The sequence below is a fragment of the Cyprinodon tularosa genome, unplaced genomic scaffold (assembly GCF_016077235.1).
Source record: "Cyprinodon tularosa strain WSP-4 unplaced genomic scaffold, ASM1607723v1 ctg152, whole genome shotgun sequence".
In the NCBI taxonomy this organism is placed as follows: Eukaryota; Metazoa; Chordata; class Actinopteri; order Cyprinodontiformes; family Cyprinodontidae; genus Cyprinodon; species Cyprinodon tularosa.
This window is the reverse complement of record NW_024038354.1, coordinates 94351-110296: the sequence shown is the minus strand read 5'-3', so window position 1 is coordinate 110296 and position 15946 is coordinate 94351. Positions and strand designations below refer to the sequence as shown.

The window sequence follows — 15946 nt, the reverse complement described above, 5'->3', positions numbered from 1 at the left end:
GCCGCGATAGGCAGCAGTATGTTCTCCACCACAATTACAGCATTTTATTTTAGCTTCTTTTCCACATTTTCCGTACTCATGTTCTCCTGCACACCTTCCACACCTCTGTTTCCCTTTACAAACTGCTGCAACGTGACCGAATTTTTGGCATTTGAAACATCTCAATGGTGGAGGATTGTAGATTTTGACATTATAGCTTATGTAACCGATGAATACTTTGCTTGGTAATTGCTCTTCTTCGAATTTAATTAGCACAGATAAACTGTCAGATCTTTCTCCGTTTCTTGTTGTTTTTAACCGTTTTACTTCTTTTACTTTTGCACCGCTTATGTTTTCCAGAATCTCTTTTTCAGAAATTTTTAGAGGAACTCCTCCAATGACTCCCCTGCTGATCTTTTTGTTCTCCATTAGGCTGCACTGAACTCTTATCCCGTCAATTTTGTTGATACGTATTGCTTTGCCTTGCTGGGCGCTGTCTCTGCAGTTAATTAGCAGGTCTCCACTGTACAGAATTCTGGCACCTTTGACTTCTCCGACAAGTTTATTGATGGTTTTTGTTAAGTGAACCGGATTCCAATTTGTAAAAGAGTCTGCCTGATTAACGACTTTGAATATGACTTTGAATTCATTTTGTTGTGCTGTGGAATGTATGGAATGATCATCACTGGATTGTTCTGAACTAGATTCCCCTTGAACTGATCTCTGTTTTTTCCGCTTTTTCTCATTTTTTGATGTTGCTATTTTCCAACCTTCATTGTCACTATTTCCCTCTTCCATCCCACAAGAATCGCTTCCTGTTTCCTCACTACTCACGGCCCAAGACATTTCTCCATAAGCAGCTTCAAAACACGCGCCATGCACCAAACGACCATCCACCGAGCCTCCTTCTAGCAAGTGTTTTCCTCCTGAAACTTTATGTGTTGCTTCAAAACAAAACCAACAACACTCTGTCAAGTTTCAAAAAATAGATTAACAGCATTTGTTCCCGACATTTCTTTTGGACTAAAATAAGAGTTACTTAAATCAGAACGCGTTTAATTTTGCTTAAATCAGTAGCTTTAAAGGGCATGACCTTTTATAAATGAATGTATATTTTTTAAACCAACATAAGGAGACACCAAAGACCTTTAACGGTTAGCTCCTTATTAAAAACCTCCCCAATGCCATTTGATAGTATCATTACTTTTAGTGTTTTTTTACAAAATGTTTTTTTATTCATATAAAGTTTCTTGTTCGCTTGATATATTTGTACTTTTGTAAGATTTTTCAAAAATCTATTTTTTACCATCATAGGGTTAGGGTTAGTCAATTATATTCTGTCGCTTTTATTTTGAAGTTTCCTGACAGGAAGTGGAAGCGGTCGCTGTCAGACCTCAGTGAAGGCTTTCGTTTTCCTTTCTTCTGTGTTGATGTTGCGCTGCTTTGGGCAGATTGGGGGAAAATGGCCGGTTTAGAGGTGCTGTTCACCTGTGTCGCAGATAAAATCAGGTGTCCGCAGGACGCCGTAGTTTGCTTCGTTCACTGGGAAATGATCAAAGATGGATACCGGTGCATCGGATCCGGAGACGAGGTGAGGAAAAGAAACGGCGGTTAAGAGAAAAAATAAAGAAAATAATTCAATGAATTCATCTTAGAATGTTCTCTGTTGATGAAAATCACAATGGTTCAATTATTCTGACCTCATTTTGTCATTTTTTTCTGGACTGTTGAGGTTAAATCGGGTCTCTTTAACTTGAGGAACAAAAACTTAAAATATATTTTAGTGACTTAGAATTTGCCAAATAGAAGAAACGATTGAAAAGAGTTTGAAAAACTTTATATAATCCGTGATTAAAGGTTAGCTGTCCAATGACAGTCAGGAAGAAATTAAACTGCGTTATTTCTACGTAGTTCTGAGCTATTAGCTTAGCTTTAGCTTCACCCATTTATGGTAATGGTAACATTATCAGTCAGATCAATATATTAATGGTTATATTATAAATCAGATCAATATCACACTTGTTTAGTTTGGTCTGTTTCATTCTGTCTCATCCATTTATTTGGCTTTAAGGCTAAAAACTAAATTGTAAAAAAAAAAATGTCAGGTCATGTTTCTGATATGAGGCTCCGTTTGTAAAGTTAAGCAATCAAAAATAAGGAGCAATATTTATTTAAATTTAGCGTGTTTTAAGAGAGAAAAGAGGGGGTTATTTTTCCCCAATTCATTTATTCACTGACATTTTTAACAATTTTGCTTTGTTAAATAAGTATTTTGTTTGGAGCTAAATATTTAGTTTTCAAATTAAATATTCAGTTTTTTAATAGAAATATTTATCTTTAAACTAAATAATTAGTTTATTAAGTAAATGTTTAGTTTTTTTATATAAATATTTATCTCCAAACTAAATAATTAGTTTGTTGAATAAATATTTAGTTTTATTATATAAATCTTTATCTTTAACTAAATAATTAGGTTGTTGGATAAATATTTCGTTTTTTATATAAATATGTATCTTCAAACTAAATATTAAGTTTTTTAAAGAAATATTTAGTTTTTTATATAGATATTTATCTTTAACTAAATATTTACTTTGTTAAATAAATATTTTGTTTTTTAAAGAAATATAAAAAATTTTATATAGATATTTATCTTTAACTAAATATTTACTTTGTTAAATAAATATTTTGTTTTTTAAAGAAATATTAAATTTTTTATATAGATATTTATCTTTAACTAAATATTTACTCTGTTAAATAATTATTTATTTATTGAGTTTGCTAAAGAAATATTTAGCTCAAATTAAATATTTATTTTACAAAGTAAGATTTTCATAAATGAATAAATGACGTAGTGAATAATGACTTGGAAAAAATTACCCCGTTATTTTTCTATTAAAACACGCTAAAATATATCAAAATTAAAAAAAAATTTACTTTGTTAAATAAGTATTTTGTTTTGAGCCAAATATTTAGTTTTCAAATTAAATATTTAGTTTTTTATATAAATATTTATCTCACAACTAAATAATTAGTTTGTTAAATAAATATTTATTTAAGAAGCTAAATATTTAGTTTGCAAATTAAATATTTTTTTGTTTTTACTTAAATATATAGCTCCAAATTAAATATTTATTTAACAACGTAAGATTTTTTTTATAAATGAATAAATTACATAGTGAATAAATGACTTGGAAAAAAATAACCCTGTTATTTTTCTCTTAGAACACGCTAAATAAACATTATTATTGCACCGAATTTTGGACTTCTTAACTTTACAAACGGCTCCCCATATTCTGATTGAGTGCGTCTTTTGCCGTCGCCTTTTTGGAAACACAGGAAGGAGCAATCAGCTAAGTGAGCTTAGCGCTTGGAAAAAATCTTTCATTCCTTTAGAGACAGCATGAAAAGTCAGCTGAGTACAAAACATAGAGAGGAAAACAAGAAGAAAAGGGACAAGAAGAGAGGGACACAACCTAGAACAGATAATGGATGTCTATTCTATTAACATTTCTCTATCTGTATAATGGGTCTGTTCTATGTGTTGTCTTCTCAATTCAGAGGGCCCCCTGCCTGTCTTTGCCTAGGGCCCCACATTTCCTAAATCCACCCCTGATAGTTGGTACATAATATATAAAATATGTGGACAGCAGCGTTGCTGGGAAGCAGACTGTTAAATATTGTAGCTGTGATGATGTGTCTTCCTCTCCTTTTCTATCCCTACAGCCTCGCAGCAGTGATAAGAAGTCAGAACTGCTTCCTGCTGACTGGAGTTCCAACAAGGAGCTTTACACTCTGCGCTATAAAGCCAAGGATTCAGACACACAAATGGTCCTAAAAGCCATCACCATGGACTCCACACTGATCTTAAACTTAATGGTAACTAAAAAAAAAATAAATAAATGAGGGTAATCCTTTCATGTGTGAAATAAAAATTTTTGCAATTAAAACTAGATTACCTGATGGTGTTTCTGTACATTATTTTAGTAGATGGAAGGTAATAGGCATATATTCCTGGATAACAGCTGATTGTCTTTGCAGAACTCCAGCACAAAGCAGGTTTCAGACTTGATGGTGAACATCAGTGATCACGTGAACCCAGATCAGCTGCACACATTCGACAGGTTGGTGTTTGATGAGTTTTGTTTAGTGATGGTGATTGAACCGTTTGGCTAAATTGCTTCAAAGATCCCTACAGTTCATCAAGCCTCATGTGTACATGTCACCACCTACTGGTGGAAAGCAGAACTACAGGTAGTAATTGTGATTTTTTTTTTTTTTTTTTGGCAATTATTTTTTTATGTTTTGTTTTTTTCTCCATGTTAAGTTACTTTGAAATTGTTCATGATTGATGTGTATAATAATATCTTTTGTTAATTTTTTTGTGCGTAAAAAGAGAAAAATCATTTAAAGTCGTAGGTAGGTCATATTTAAATGTCAAATCGTTCTGGCTTAAACATGTATATAAATTTACTCTATCAATTTCTATTTTTAAAAAATCCTGTATTACAATCTGTGTTATTTCCTGTTATCTTCTGCAGGCCAGTTAGTTCTACGTCACCCTGAACACCTAAATTCGGCCAATCATATATCAACAGTCATCTGTCAATCAAATGTTTTCGGTCATAGCATCTTGATTCATATGTCGCAGCTAATATACGCAACGGTTGAAATAAGAATCATTTTACTGGGATGGACGTCTGTGTCTTCAGCAGGCGTAGAGCTAACAGAACTGGCAGCGTTGCGAGGCAAGGGCTCAAACATGTACGGCTGGAAGCCTTCTACACCAAACCAAGCTTCTGCCGCCCTGGCGTCCTCTTCCACAACATCTTCGTCCCCGCTTTCCTCCTCTGAATAAAAAATGGATGATGTAGGAGACTCATCCACGACCTCCGACACTAAACTCTCCTCCTCTTGCATGTTTCCTCTGTCCATAGCGTTCCTTGACAGCGTCGTTTCTAAGTCACCAATTTAGTGCTACTTGGTCCCAGTTGAAATTTCCCATTGGGAACCTACTAGCAATAAGTTGCTAACTGGTTAGCAAGATGCTTCCGACAAACCGGCAACAACCAAACTTGCTTTAGAACCTTCCGCTATAACAACCCCGCCCCCTTGATAAACAACCAATCACATTCACTTTATTCACTCGTGTAAAGTCGGGCTGTGGTTTTTCCAGAGTTTTTGGTTTTAATCAGGTTGGAAGATTTATGTTCAACCAATCTTTTGGTTAAATTAACCAATCTAATTTGCAGTGTTTTTACCCAATCTATATTTGGCCCCTCCCCTAAATGAAGCAAGCCTCGATATGCGCTTCGGGGAAACGCCCCCTCCATTACTCGACGCTCACCCTGCAGCCTCGGCTAATCTCATAACATCACTAGTTTTGTTTGTTCCCACCATCGAAGTAATTCAGACCCAAAAAGTTTTTTATGTTCTTTTTTTAAGCTAGGTTTATTTAATTTTGAGTATAAACATGTGCAATACAAATTGAATATGAATAAGTACTGTAATTATCATCACCCACCCCTTGTAGCCCCGCCCCCTCTGGCTTCATTCAGAAGATGGAATAACCCAGAGCAAAAACAGAGGAAAATAAAAAGATGTAGTATAATAATGATAATAATGAATAGATTAATAAAAGAAGATAGATAAATAAATAAATACAGAGAGTGGGTTAAAGGGGAACGCCGTTTTTTTACATTGGGCCTTGAGTTATTACATCATGTTCTACTCACCCATATGAGTTTTGTGTCATTTGGGTTAAGGTTAGAGTTGAATGTATTTCAACAACTAATTTAGACACGAAAGTATTTTAACCTTCTTTCCTTCATAGACGTCTCCAGATTAAAACCTCTCTTTCTTTAAGTGTATATAAAGATGCAGACAGTTTGGCACAGAAGGTGAGGACTCAGCTGCTGCCGTCCCAAGAGAAACAAACAGCCGGACCAGAGAGGAAGAACAGAAGAGAGGAAGATGAGGAGTCGCAGCGAAGAAGAGAGTCGGACAGCGACCCGCTCCGAATGCCCAGCAGACACCCTCGGCAGGGAGTTCAGCCTCACTGGTAAGAACAGGAAACTGGGACATGTTTTTACAACATTCTGCTCAATATTCACAAATCAGCTCCATGTTGTTAATTCAGTTTAAGAAAAAAAACAACCTGGAGAATAAATCTATAATCAGTCTTATCGCCTTGTGAATTGGATCCTATTTGGGAGAGAAAGTCCAGATTTTATTTATTAATCACTTTCAAATATAGTAGTAAAGGTTGATATTCTTCACCATTATGGGATGTTGGCCCCCAGGAGCCACTTGGTCCCTGAAAAGGTCCCTTCCAGCGCTGAGGGAAGGATGTCGCTGCAAACAGTAAATTCATTTAGTAAAACCACAATTTAGAGAAGAAAGAAGATGGATGTTCTGGTCATCTTAGTGGGCCATCAGAGCCTGAGATCTAATTCCTCAACCCCCCCCTTAGGTCTCATTCCTGAAGGCAGGAGACTGTTAGCAGCTTAGCAAACCCACCGTGGATGACTGGAAGGATTATTCTGTAGATACAGGGGGGCCAAAAAGTATTTGGTCAGATTGTGTAAGTTCTCCTACTTAGAATGATGAGAGGTCTGTAATTTTCATCATAGGTAAACTTCTATGTAAGATGAAATGAGAAAAAAAATGTAGAATGGACCAATCAGAGGCTTCCTGTCTGCGCTCACCTAGAATTTTGGAGAGGAGCATATCTGCGTTCACTGCGACACACGCAGACCACCTGGTTTCTGAGAATAAATCAGGATCCAATTCACATCATGTCATCTCAGGTCACAGTTCACCAGATCATCCAGTCAGATTGATTCAAAGTTTTCTATCTAAGGAAAACCAGCTGATTGCATCGACTCATTGACTCTTCAGCAATCCCTCACACTAAGCATGCTTGTAGCGACAGTGGAGAGGAAAAACTCCCTTTGAACAGGAAGAAACGTCCAGCAGAACCAGGCTCAGTGTGAGCGGCCATCTGCTGAGGCCCACTGGGGTTCAAGGAGACAGAAGCAGACATAGAAAAAGAAACATAGATACAAAAGGCAACCATCAACCAGCTCCACAGGCGGCCCCGTCCAGGAAACACACAGTCAGGGAGACGAGCTCAGAGCCAGCTCCCATGTCAGAGGATGAAGAGAGCACATCCAGTTAGTCACAGTCAGAGAAACAGGACTACACTGGAAAACAGGCCAAGCTCCAACATCTAGAAACAAAGGTGTTGATGGCAGCAGCACAGCTGATATTTCTCTCCAGGATGGAGTCACAGCCAAACAGGAACAGACGAGGCAAGAAAAAACATTTGACCTCTGTCATTGCCAACAAAGATTATGTTACAAAGTATTAAGTTGAACCAAATACTTACTTTTCACCATAATTTACAAATTATTTTGTCTCTCATAGTTGAAGTTGAAGTAGGAGAACTTGCACAATCAGTGGCTGACTAAATACTTCTTGGCCCCACTCTAATCTAAATGTTACAAAACCTGATTAGTAAACTATAGATGTTAAAGCAAAGCTGCAATAGCTCCTTCCTTTTCTACTTTCTTATTTTCATCTAATTTATATAATATAATGCTGCATATTTACTGCGAACACAGTGTTCCGAAATAAAGCAGCACCTGGAGGAATTAAACTGGAAGCATAAGAATACAGCGACCCGCACTGATGCTGGAGGACAGATTCATTCTCTCTGCCTCACGTCCGCCTCCTCCTCCTCCTGCTGCTGCTCCTCTCCTAACCCTGACCCGATCTGACGAGATGGGACATGTCAGCACTTTATCGACCACACACTGTCGGCTCCGTTCCCCCGCAGGACAGAGAGGGAGAGAAAGTAAAGTCAGCGAGGAGGAACGTCAGGATCAACAGCAGAGAGAAACAGAAAGACGGACAGTCAGCAAAGTTCAGCAGCAGCTGCAGACAGAAAACATGGAAAGCAGAGAAGAAGAGCTCAGAACAATGACTGGGTGGAGATGGAGGAGGTGGAGATCAGCTGCATTCTAGATTTAACATCTTTTTTCACATTTTCACCTGTAATAAAAACCTCCAGAACTGCAGTTATTAGAACAGATTCAGGCGGTTCTATGATTTTCTCCATTCAAATACGCTTCACTGTAGGATGAAAAAGCTGATTAATTTCTTCTTATTTAACATCTACAGTGATGTAAGATCATTCATCTGTTTGGGAATGTTGAATAAATTTGTTAGATTAAAAAAAAATGTTTGTTGATCTTTTTTTAGGCCCGACCCGTTGGCTCCTCCATTCGCTGTTGGAGGAGCTGATCTGGATCCATTTGGGTGAGTTAGTGATGCTTAACGAGGCATCTAGAAGCCAAACTGTACAGAATACTGACACCTGCTGGACATTTAAATACACTACAGGCAGCTGATTGGACAGAATAAACTGAATTGATTTGATGACCCAGTACTAGTACTCTTTAGTGCCCCCTTGCTAGCTTTTTCAAAAATGTATGAATATTGACCATAGAAAGATCATGTATATATGTGTGTGTATATATATATATATATATATATATATATATATATATATATATATATATATATATATATATTAAAAACACTGAAATAAAATGATGAGAAATTAAGTGTTTAGGGAAAAAAAATCATTTGTTGCTCCACCCCCTCCTACCTGCCTGCTGTCTCTGACCCCCCCCCCTTTAGATCCCGTGGCGGTGGTGGGATGATAGTGGATCCGTTAAGGTCCGGGTATCCTCGCTCCGGCTTTGACCCATCCAGTGGTATACCTGACATCCTGCCACCCGGAGCCGTTCCCCCAGGAGCTCGCTTCGACCCCTTTGGACCCGTCGGACGTCACAGACCGGGGTAAGGGGCTCAGAGTTCTAACTTCATATTATTTAAAGTCGTAGGGAAGTGATTCAGAATGAAAAACTAAGAGGTAAATAAACATTATTTGGTCAAATAATATTTTATTAAACGGTTTGCATAAATCAGAAACCAATAAACATTTAGGTGAGTGATACTTAACCTCCTGTGATAATTCCTGAGTTTCTTCCGTAAAGTGGCCTGTGCGAAAAATTCTCCTACGACTGGAGAATCGGCCCGAAAAGGGGAAAAAATCCTACAGTTTACGCCCCGCTTAATAGTGGAAGAAAGTCCTGGTAATAATTCATATTTTGGAGAACTGGAATAGTTCCATTGAAACTTAAACTCACTATTTCCACCAGGCTACATAAGGAGAAATCTTTAGGAGAATAAACATAGTGACACACATTAAGAATTTATATTATTTATTAAGTGGATGTAATTAAATGAATAACTGTTGGTCACAAAACATACGACCGTGTTGAAACGGTGCATTTCAGCATATAGAACAGCAGCAATAAAGCAGCTCAGTATTCCGGCTCATTGTTGCCATGTAGCATTCAGAAACAGGATATGTTTTGAATCCTTTTCCACACCAAGACGATTCCTCAACTTTGTGTGAATCAGACCAAAGTTAGAGAAAATCTGCTCAATTGGGGCAGACGAAGCACAGACTGTGCTCTTCGATCGGGCCAGTTTCATCCTGATGGTGCGTGGTGTAGTGTACAGGGGGGTAACGAGGGGCGATCAGCCTTTAACCACCACCTCCCCATCAGGAATCAGAAGGTCGGGAGAAAATCAAACATGTTTGAAATTCAGTCGGCCATCTTGAGGTTGCATCAGAGCGTTGTGTGAGAACATGCATCATGAGCCGTGAACATCTAAACCCTGCTTCTTCGTCGTACAGTTTGAGCTGTAGCTGCGTGCAACGACTGAAAATATGGCAGAGTGGATGCCCGGCTTTACTCAGAATCCACCTGCTGGCTTTCTTTTTCTTTCATTTCTTTTGCTCTTCATGCCACAAACCCCCTGCTTTATAGATATTGAACCCCACCTCGAGGTTATTTGTGGATTTGGGCCTGCTTAAGGCAAAATATTCACCAAAAGAAGCAAAACTTTCCAGTAAATTTGATCTTCCAAGTTTATTCCGAAAGAAACTGGAAGAAACAGTTTCTTCTAGCCAGAAAAAAAAAAAAAAACACTTTTAAGAGAGTCAAAGAATGTTGTTCTGGGCATCTTAAAGCTGTACAGGACGCACAGCAGGAGGTCCTTTGGATCATTTGGCGTGGCCTGCAGGGGGGTCTGAACGACTGGATCACGCATCCGTTTTTGTCTCTCTGGCCGCGTATAGAGAGGCTTCGACTAGCCAGGTTGACCAGATTCTTTTCACTTCTGTGTCTGCTATACAGAAAGTAAAACTATTTCACACATTTGCCTTGATTATGACAAATTATAAAAAAAGAATATAAAAAAAAAAGCACACTGGTGCATTCTATAAAGCAAAGCTCTGTGCAGCATCTAGAACCAGAACAGATAAAGAATGTTCATCTATTAAGATTTGCGTCTAAAGAAAAGAAAAACGCAGCAATAAACGCCGTGGGACGGTTTCCATGGTGACTCAGGCAGAGAGGCGATTCTCAGAGAGATCTGGGAAGTTTCTCCAAGTTTTTCATTCTTTTTTCCATAAAGAGGTGAGAGAGATACGCTGCGCTGACCTGCTCTGTCTGCCGCTTGTTATTCTGGTTTCTGTGAGGCTCAAAGAGGATCACTACTTTATCCGTTTTCTGTCCTCCTTAACTCCTATCATGGGGAAAGTTTTCTATTTTAATGTTTCATTCATTGTTTTTGCTCCAGTTTGTCCTGCTTACTATAAACGCGATGTGCGACTCCAGACTGACTCTTTCCCCATCAGATTAACAGATTTTATTTTGGATTTTCCCCCAAAGCGGATGTGCTTTGCTTTGTAACCGCGACTCTTTTCCTGTCAGAGCCATAAAATTGCTGTTGAATCGCTGCGTAATCCGACTAAAATAGACCTGGGCTCTGTTCGAAGTTATAGGCTGCATCTTCCAAAGACGCAATCTACCTGGATTGGATCCATCGAGGTGAAAATAAGGAGACTGGAAGAGTTTTGGCTGTGAATTCGAACAGGTCCAGCCTTCCGAAAGCAATATGCTCTGTCGCTTAGCAACCATGAGAGTTGAAACACAAAGCAGGAAAATTCTATTCTACTCTATTCTATTCTATAAAAGGAGTGGAAAGATTTAAGTAGATATAAACAAAACTAAATAAAATATTTGCAAAATCCTTTATATTCAATAACAAAAAATACTTAGTTAAGCACAATCTACAAAATAGCAATTAAAAAATAAAACTCCTATCAGATGTATAGTCCTCACACTGCAGATTTATTAGAATCTGACCTTAAATTACAGCCAAATCCATTTAATCAGTAACAGATAATCAAACATTTCCGCCACATATCTGATTCAATAACCGTTAAAACTATTTTCATTCATTTCAGACGGAACTATTCACATATTAGGATTATATTAAACTGAACTTCCAATATTCACCACTGTTTGGCGCCATTTGCCTTTTTCCTCTGATCACAGAGCAGCTTGCTTGAACTGACAATGAATCCTGGGATACCCAAGGATAGAGAGGATACACCGGACCCGTCCTTCAAATCGAGCAAAAGAAGGACGCGTTTGTCGGCCGCATACCGATGAGTCTTGGAATCAGACCAGACCTCGGCGCCGCGCTATGACGTAATCGGCTTTTGAATATGGCCTTCAGAGGACGCAGCCCATGAATTCGCTGCCCCCTGCAGGAAATCATCCCCATTAACTTTTAATGAGCACTAAATTCAACGACCTCTAAGACTCGATTTTCTGTCAGATCAGACACAGAATCGGATTCGGCGCGTTCTGGCCTTTAACCTGGGGAGCAAAGCAGACCTGCACCATGATCCACCAATTTTTTAGGGACATTTTTTAAAGGGACAGAATTTCCTGCAGTTTCTGGAATTTTTTTCAACTTGATAAAATCCAAAAAGTTCATGAGCTTAACGTTTCTATGTCGTCTATCTTTACAGGCCTGATCCAGACCACATGCCGCCGCCGGGATACGATGACATGTTCATGTAGCGCCGCCGGGTTTCCTGCTTGGACTCGCCTCAGAACTGAGCCAGACGGGGAACCTGGATGATGGGTTCGCTTCCCCAAGCTTTCCTCAAATAAAGAAAATATTCAGAACAACAGGTTAAACAATGTTTCTCACGTCAGACTTTCAAATAAAACATGATCCTATCGCTTTACAGTAAAAAATAATCCCATCCACAGATGAAAACTGACTCACATTGTGTGTTTTTAACCTGTCTGCCTGTACAACTGAGACATTTCCTGAATTTAAAGCAGCTTTTTTTGTGAAGTTGAGTGAATTACACTATGATGGAAAACCAGAAAGCTGATAATAAATTAGGAGGAAAAAAATGAAAAAAAATCGACCTTTTCAAGGTTTGGGTTTCCTGTGATTTGTTTCATGCTGAGGAAATGTTTGCGAGTAATTTTCATTTCTTTTGCACATTTATAAACTCGGCTCCAGTTAATTGACCAACATTGCTGTTTAATCATTTTATTTCAAAACATTCAAATAAAAAAAACTTTGCAGTCTGTTTGCGTTTCTGTGAGTTTTTCTTATATTGGACATTTGCACCTCTTTTATGTTTTTTGTGTGTAAAAAAGGAGAATTTAAATACATGTAAACTCTAGGCCTTTTTTCAGTTCTTTACCTCATTACTTTGCTCTCTACCAGTAGTTATATTTTCTCTGAAGGGATGTCTAATATGGAGGATAAAAAGTGCCAAAAATTAAATAAATAAATACAGCATTAAATAAATAATTAAATGTGTCAATAATTAATTAAAACCACGTCACTAATATAAAGTGCCACAATTAAATAAATAAATACAGCGATAAACAAATGTGTAATTCATTAAATAAATAAGGAATTAAATATATAAATGTGTCATTAATTTAATGAAATACATCTTCATTTTATTAAAAAAATATATATAATTATTTCAGTGTGCATTTAATTATTTCATGGTCCTGTGTTGCAGTGCATCGAAACCATTAAAAGAATCTGTCAAACTCACCCATCAAAGTTAAAGGGGCGGGGTTAACGCGAATCAAGTCTATGTAATCGATTTGCTTCGCCTTAATGTGCAGGGTGACCAATCAGGTGTTAGATAACCCCGCCCCCTAACTTTGATCTTTTTATCCTCCATAGTCTAAACCAGACAAATGCTTTGTTTTGTTTTTTTCCCTCCCTGTCCTGAATGTGGTTGACGTGTCGCCGCCGTACGCCTCGTTAACAGCTCATTACAGGAAAACAGAATAACATCCTTTCTAGAAAACATGAGGCTTTAAGCCCTGAAGTCCAGCGGTTACCGGGCCCAGCTGACACCAGCTGATGTTTATCTATTTATAGAAAGGGCCAAAACACAGTCACATGGTGTTTCATCCACATGCTTTTCAAATGGGTTTTTAAAATTTCTAAAAAATGTTTAAAAATTTATTTTTCACAAATACTTTTTGTTTTATAGCTGTGTAAACAAAATTAGATTTAAATTCCACCTGATGTGTGACTCTGCGGGGGGGTAATGCAACAGCAGGTATTAATGGAACCAACTACCAGTTTTAGTCCGTGAGGCAGACACCCTGTCTACTTTTAAGGCTAGGCTTAAAACTTTCCTTTTTGATAAAGCTTCTAGTTAGAGTGGCTCAGGTTATCCTGAGCTATCTCTATAGTTATGCTGCTATAGGCTTAGACTGCTGGAGGACATAGGGACCCCTTTTTCATCATTCTGCTTCATTCTATCTCTATTCTCCCACTCTGCAGAATCTATAAGTTCAATCTCTAACGTTCTGCTCTCTCTGCTTTTTCTCATAGTAGCTTCATCTGGTCTGTTCCTGTTTGGCTGTGACTCCATCCTGGAGAGAAATATCAGCTGTGCTGCTGCCATCAACACCTTTGTTTCTAGATGTTGGTGATCGGCCTGTTTTCCAGTGTAGTCCTGTTTCTCTGACTGTGACTAACTGGATGTGCTCTCTTCATCCTCTGACATGGGACAATCAGATATAGATATATATATCTGACAATCAGATATACCTGATAACAGCCAGCAGAAGACTACACAAAAAATAATCTTGACTTATCGCATAGTAATAAAGTATTAATATCAAAAATGTATTTCTGTTTTTTCTTCTTACATAGTTTGTTAAAAGGCCAAATAAGGACTTCAAACCAAAAAAAGTAATTTTCTGTTTTGTTTTATTCTTGGATCGGGCTTTAAAGGGTTAAGTTGCAAGACATTTTTATTTTGTCTAATTAATGTTATTTTTTCAAATTTCTCTATTTTGTCATAATTGTTTTGTCTTTGCTTTTCCAATAAATAAGTCAAGTCAGAAGTGTGTACAAAACCAAAAACCACCCGTTACCAGCCATCTTTGTTGGAAATGTTGGTATTTTTTGGAACAGAAGGCCACAACAAAAAGATATTTAATTCTTGAAGTAATTATGAGTTTTTTTGTATCGCAAATTAAAACATATTTAGGCTGACATATAACATAACTGACATAACTAGTTGTGAATTTCCTTTAATTAATTGCAATCTAATTACAGAGAACATACGGCTAAATTACAAACCACAGCAGAAAAAAGAACTTTATTGCTCACGTTAACAAAATTGTAATTAAAAATCAGCATCATGATCACAGACGGGATAAAGCTCAGAAATATGTACAGGAACAAGGCGTCAGAACTTTACAGCATCACTCCAGTAACATGCAGTCCATCCTTCACAGCAGTGGGAGGGGGAGTTTCAATTAAGTACAGCACCCAATTCATCTTTAATGGAGAAAATCTTTCATCAGAAAAACAAGTTAAATTTACACCTTTTAACCAACAAAATAAAACGTTATGCTTCATAAATCCAACAAGAACACATGATTCCCTGTGCTTTTCACAAAATACATCAGCAAACAAATCAGATGTGTGTGCAGCGGAAATCGATCCAGATTGATTGTGACTGTTCTTGTTTCTGTATAAAAAAAACAAAACAAGAAAAGGAGCCAAATCCTGCTTGTCTTTGAATTCTCAGAGCTGTACATCAAAAAATATGGCGCCACGATCACAAAAAGGGACAGCATGCTTTAAAATATCAGCAAATGCTCTAATCAATAATACAAAAACGAATATTTGAATTTAGTATGAGGTTAATTTATCAGTAGTTGTAAGTGGAAAAAGTTTTTATAGAGCAGGTGGCTTCAAGCAAGTCTTATAGATATTTAGGGCGAAATATGAGGAATTTAACTGTGGAGGTTATTATTTTTCCACATGTAATCTTAAACTAAACACCATAAAAGTGCATTTTCTTTATGTCTGTCCTGCATGTTTCAGATGTTTCTCACTGTAACAGGCCTGGTAATAAGTCATCAGCTGAAATCTGGGGTGCTGAATCATGAAGGCCGCGCCCCATGAGCGGATCAGGGTTCGAGAACACTGATCTACGGACCCCAATATGTAGATTATCTGGTTTAAAGGTATTTAGATTTGTGCTGCTAAAAAAATCCTCCTCTGTTTAATGATATTTAAGTTTAAAGCCATGTGAGAGAAATAAAAACCTGTTTATATATCTGTTAAATTTCATAGAAATAAGCCATATGAGCTGTTTTACTCTCCATACTATATTTATTATTCTACTTATAAATCTGGTTAAATATATTCTTGTTATCTTGTGAGATTGTATAGCAAAAACTGACTAAATCAAATGTTTAGTTTTAAATGCATTAACAGTTAGTGTCCTTAAACGTCTTGTTTTTATGCTTTTATTTTGAAGGCTATAAATGTAGCTTCAAGATTTAATGAATCTTTATTCATTTAAACAACTGATTCTTCATCTGAATAAATCAAAACATGGAACCGCTTTTTTCCAAATGATTCTTTTGGGAAAAACTGTCTATATGTTTTTGACAATTTATTAAAATCTTTTTTTTTTTACAGCTACAGATTCTTGAAGATTAAAAGAAGTGGTAGG

At 37.2% G+C, this 15946-nt stretch overlaps 1 protein-coding gene across 1 annotated transcript; it reads left to right on the top strand.

Annotated features, from left to right (window-relative positions):
* Window positions 1–1349: 1349 nt before the first annotated feature.
* On the top strand, window positions 1350–12520 carry psmf1 (proteasome inhibitor subunit 1). Its single transcript, XM_038279661.1, has 7 exons — window positions 1350–1570; window positions 3703–3855; window positions 4018–4100; window positions 5843–6037; window positions 8242–8298; window positions 8683–8844; window positions 11942–12520. Exons 1-7 carry the CDS (start codon window positions 1442–1444, stop codon window positions 11991–11993), a joined length of 831 nt encoding a protein of 276 aa, XP_038135589.1. The 5' UTR covers window positions 1350–1441; the 3' UTR covers window positions 11994–12520.
* The last annotated feature ends 3426 nt before the right edge of the window (window positions 12521–15946 follow it).

Bases quoted from the DNA above. Each gene is read 5' to 3' on its own strand.
- psmf1 (XM_038279661.1), top strand. From the start codon at position 1,442: ATGGCCGGTTTAGAGGTGCTGTTCACCTGTGTCGCAGATAAAATCAGG. The intron at 1,571-3,702 runs GTGAGGAAAAGA...CTATCCCTACAG, and splicing joins GCATCGGATCCGGAGACGAG to CCTCGCAGCAGTGATAAGAA. The intron at 3,856-4,017 runs GTAACTAAAAAA...TTGTCTTTGCAG, and splicing joins CACTGATCTTAAACTTAATG to AACTCCAGCACAAAGCAGGT.